General features: G+C 47.6%; 1 protein-coding gene across 3 annotated transcripts; it reads left to right on the top strand.

The window, feature by feature from the left end:
* Positions 1-1,577: 1,577 nt before the first annotated feature.
* On the top strand, positions 1,578-3,899 carry LOC133899673 (uncharacterized). 3 transcript variants are annotated; one of them, XM_062340704.1, is made up of 2 exons: positions 1,578-1,754; positions 2,072-3,444. In XM_062340704.1, exon 2 carries the CDS (start codon positions 2,114-2,116, stop codon positions 3,242-3,244), a length of 1,131 nt encoding a protein of 376 aa, XP_062196688.1. In that variant the 5' UTR covers positions 1,578-1,754; positions 2,072-2,113; the 3' UTR covers positions 3,245-3,444. The 3 variants fall into 3 exon arrangements, with proteins under 3 accessions (XP_062196688.1, XP_062196687.1, XP_062196689.1); XM_062340703.1 differs by lacking the exon at positions 1,578-1,754 and adding an exon at positions 1,765-1,901; XM_062340705.1 differs by lacking the exon at positions 1,578-1,754 and adding an exon at positions 3,619-3,899 and having other exon boundaries at positions 1,776-3,115.
* The last annotated feature ends 532 nt before the right edge of the window (positions 3,900-4,431 follow it).

Genomic DNA, 4,431 nt, shown 5'->3' with positions numbered 1-4,431 from the left:
AGCCGTGAGGTGGAACCAATCCTCCCTCCAGCCTGACCACGACGACTTAAGGCCCACCTCAATATAGGAGTTCGTGGCACCGTCACGTAGGCAGAACCTGCAAGTTCTAATGGCCGGCCCAGTCACCGACCAGCAAGTGTAGAAGAATCGAAAGAGGTCGAGGCACGTCCCGACCCCGACAAAGTTCTCACATATGAGCGAAAATGCTCAGCATGAGAATGGAGTTGGTAGATGTTGTAAAAGGAGATGATAGTGGTGAAGAACTCAGAAAAGGGTAGCATGAAGCCTGCCAAAAAAAATTTGAGACGAATAGCATGATCTCCCCCTTGCGGGGAGCAGGTGTGCTCTCCTCGGAGCGATACCCTAAGGAAAGGTGATGGGTGAGTAGGCCAGCATCATACATCGCCTTCAGCCTCGCCACGTCACACTTGGACTTGGGAAGGCGGGCTCACTATTAGTGCGAGCCATCGGACAACGATGGGAGATGCTGCGAGGGCAAGAACGGAGACGGAGACAAAGGGCTCTGAGCGTGAAAGCCTTGAGGCTAAGGGAGGCAGCAAAAGGATTCATGGAGAATCATGGGCACTCCAATTTAAAGTGCCACCACGATATCTCAATCGCTACAGGTTTCGATCCGTTCGAAATTCGAAAGGCTGCGCGTGGGGAATCAAAATTTCCTTAGTTTCAGTGGCAATTAATGTTTATCTCTCCCACGTTCTCTCTCCGGATATTTAACCTCCCATCAGAATGTGGTTTCCTAAGTCAACCATGAAAGCAGATGGCATCAACGACCACTCCCCAAGGCGAACTTGCGTTCACCTGGGATCCAAGTGGCACGACCAGGCTCGGCTACGAGCACTCGTCGTGCGGCGACCACGGTCTACTACAGTAAACCATTCAGTCCACCCCACCCCAGGCACGCCCTTTCTACAAGCGATGTCATGGGTAGGCGTGGTGGAGTAATAACCCGTCCCGTAGCATTTAATGCTACAGAATGGTCTAGCCAATTATCGTGATGGTGTTTGGTGATGGGACAGGATGTGCAGGACGACCAGAGCATGGTAGGCATATCTATCCAACGTCATGATAAGCTATGGGTAGTTAGTTTCGTTAGGAGTAAGTCTGCCACAGAGTTTGACCTGGTCCATTTGTTTGTATACCCTTTCCCCTGGTATATAAAGGGAGGAGAATATTCTGGAACAAGTGGATCCAATTTCATAAGACAATATACCAAACGTAGGGCTATTATTCTACCGGAGGTCTGATCTCAAATAAATCCTTGTGTTCTTAAGTCTAGCTTGATATATACCTATAAGAAACATAGATCAACGCGTCTGTCATCTGGTATACCGAATTCATTGTTAGGAATCATCCCGGTTCCGATTTAGCAAGTTGACTTGATCTGCTTCTTTTTTCTTTTCTAGTTTTTTGTTGGGTCAAGATGGCGGCAGATCCTGATATTGAGAAATAATTGTGCGGGGTTGATTGAAATTAACAAAGGATGTAATAATGGATGAATTAAACAAAGTTGATTGGATACCTTACATATATTAAGCAAATTTATGTAAACCCCCTTTTTGACACTACAACTTTGCTCTTGCCCCTTTCACAATGACAATTAACAAGAAGATTACTTTATGCATACCCATTGCTTTCGTTTCTCCTAAAGTTGCCAATTATTGACACTTGTGAAGTACTTCTTCTCTTTGGAAAATCGGAGCTTCTGGCGTCCAGCAACACGATCTCTCTCAAAGGTTGGTGCTTTGTCTACCTCCTAGTTTCTATTCTTTCGGTTTAGGATAAACACGCGGTAATCCATACGTCACGGCTTGTCTTCTTCCACTTTGCATTCTCTTGGTGACGATCCATTCCACGAACCAGCCAAAAGCAAGATTTGTCATGTCCGTGATTGCAAATCGTTCTCTCTTTTTTCTCTCTCCCTTTTAGTTCTAAAAGATTTATTCTTCGAGGGGTGTGCAGTACTGGGCTACTGATTTGACATTGTTCTGTTACTGTTCTTTGTAGAGATTTAGTTCCTAATCACCTGAGTGAAGCATAAATTTTCTTTTAGGTAATTACTCCAAGTTCTAGATTTACTTGCCCATTGCAATCAATGGCCGGAGTTGAAGACGGCGAGGTGGCCGCTCTACGTGAGGCTCTGCGGCAGCAGACGCTGACCGTGGAGGAGCTGAGGGCCGAGCTGGAGGAGGAGAGGCGTGCGGCGTCGTCGGGCGCGGACGAGGCGCTGGCCATGATCCTGCGGCTGCAGGCGGAGAAGGCGGCGGAGCGGATGGGGGCGGAGCAGTTCCGGCGAGTGGCGGAGGAGCGGATCCAGCACGACGAGGATACGCTCGCGTTCCTCAAGGCCGTCGTCTTCCACCAGGAGATGGAGATCAGCTCCCTCAACCTCAGGCTGCTGGCCATCCACGCCGCCGACAGCGATCCATTTTCTCCGGCCGTCGACCTCCCCTGGCTGAGGAAGCTGACCAAGAACGGCGCGCCGTCGAGGAGGAACGCGTCCCTCCCGGCGGCGCGCCTGGAGGAGCTCTGTTCGGAGCTCGACGTCGTCGTCGACGGCGACAAGACCAATCCTTGCAAGAACGTCAGCAACAGAAGGCCGGCGAGGACGGTGTCGGACATCGGGGAGCTGATTAGTTGGGAGGAGGAGTGGGCGAGCCACAAGCCGCCGCCGCCAAGGCTCTACCGGTCGGCCTCCCACCATCTCCGGTGTGCACCGAGCTACTCCGCGCAATTCGGCACGCACTCGGCCAGGGTCTCGCCGGAGATCATCGCCGAAGAAGACGAAAAAAGGTGCAAGAGCAATGCCTCACTGGAAGCCGACATCGAGCAGATCAAAGCCACCGTGCAGTCTCTCGAAGCTGAACTCACAAAATTAAGGGAATCCACCGTGTCCATCGGCGACGAGCAATCTCGGCTACTAACCGAGATCCGTTCCAAGCTCGACGGTGCTATGCCGCGCCATCAGAACGTTCATGGAGGCCATGGATCGAGCACTGTCCAGGCGAAGGCCAGCAGGGAAGGAGGTAGTAGTAGTTCTTCCAAGGGGCAGAGCTACCACCCACAGGGTGAGCTGCTGCTGAACCATTTCATCGAGGTATGTGGCCTCACCTCTGCTATCATTTTTAGGCCTCTGATCAAGGTCGCTGCATCCATGTCACTGCTTAGGTGCCTCCTGATTTTGGTCTTAGCTGTGGCGATTAGAAAAGTGTTGATGAACTATTGATGTGTAAGCAATGGCATGATCAGTTATGTCGAAGGACAATTTTTTCATCGATTATTTGGTTAGCTCACCTTTTAATCAGACATTGTAATAATAACATCTCTTTAAGATGATGGATGCTGAAACAATAATTTGCGATATTTTCTAACCTTTGTTATCGAAGAAACATTGCAGAGTAGCATGCATGAGTGACATTGAAAATTTGTCATTGTAGAACTGGCACTGTATTCTAAGTGGTGAAATGTATGCATGTTTACTACTCCAAAGCGCACGAACTGCGTCGATGAATTTTTTTTTTTATGTTGTTAGAATCATGATATGAGATAACTATGTTTTGAGCTGCTTGGATAAGAGCGTCTTCTGATATATCTCAACAGGCGATGATGTACATAGCGTGAGACCACTGGAGGTTTAGACGTCATTTTTGGATTTCAAGATTGCTGAGTAAAAGATTGATGATTGTTAATTGCCTTTCCCCTTTCTGTTTTGTTGCTTTTGCCTCTGTTGGCACATAAGATGTGTACATACGCACATGAGGATGAGATCTCATGTCATAGCTGTGTTGTGTGAGCACCTTTTGTTAGTGTGACAGGAAATCAGTTCTTGTAAAGTTACATATGATAATTGTAAAGGTTTTGAATTGACAATCTCTCTCTCTCTCTATATAAATAGTTCATCAGGAGATGGTACAAGGCAGCAACAACAGGTTAACGCTCAACAAATTACTAGAATTCAGAATTGTTGATACGGCTAAGCAATTGGTACGGTTAGCTGTCTGCTGACAAAGCTTCTCCGTGGGTTTGTGCCCGACGTTTGTTACTGTTGAAAGGATGTGTGAGGCCTATTGCCATTGTTGGAATGATATCTCGGTGGGTCAACGAAATTGTGTATATTTTTGCTCATAATCCTCCTTTTGAACGTGCCACTTTGGCTTTTTGACGAGTTGCACGGCAGTTAAGGCCGAGGATTAGGAGCGGCAGAAACTACGCCTAGCAGATTGGTTATGTACTAACTTTGCTGTGCCTCTGCAGAACATGAAGAACTCTGTTGGAATAAACAAGGTAAGAAACAATTAATAGATTAAAGGACCGCAAGAAAAATAGATTCCAAACAAAAAGAACAAACCTTGAAGCTGTGTGAACCAATATGAAGCATAACACCCCAAAATAAGTAATTAGGATAGGTGAGAT

The sequence above is a fragment of the Phragmites australis genome, chromosome 18 (assembly GCF_958298935.1).
Source record: "Phragmites australis chromosome 18, lpPhrAust1.1, whole genome shotgun sequence".
Lineage (NCBI taxonomy): Eukaryota > Viridiplantae > Streptophyta > Magnoliopsida > Poales > Poaceae > Phragmites > Phragmites australis.
The sequence above is the reverse complement of the archived record's forward strand: the minus strand, read 5'-3'. Positions and strand labels throughout refer to the sequence as shown.

Excerpts from the sequence above, each read along its gene's own strand:
- LOC133899673 (XM_062340704.1), top strand. The coding sequence starts at position 2,114 with ATGGCCGGAGTTGAAGACGGCGAGGTGGCCGCTCTACGTGAGGCTCTG.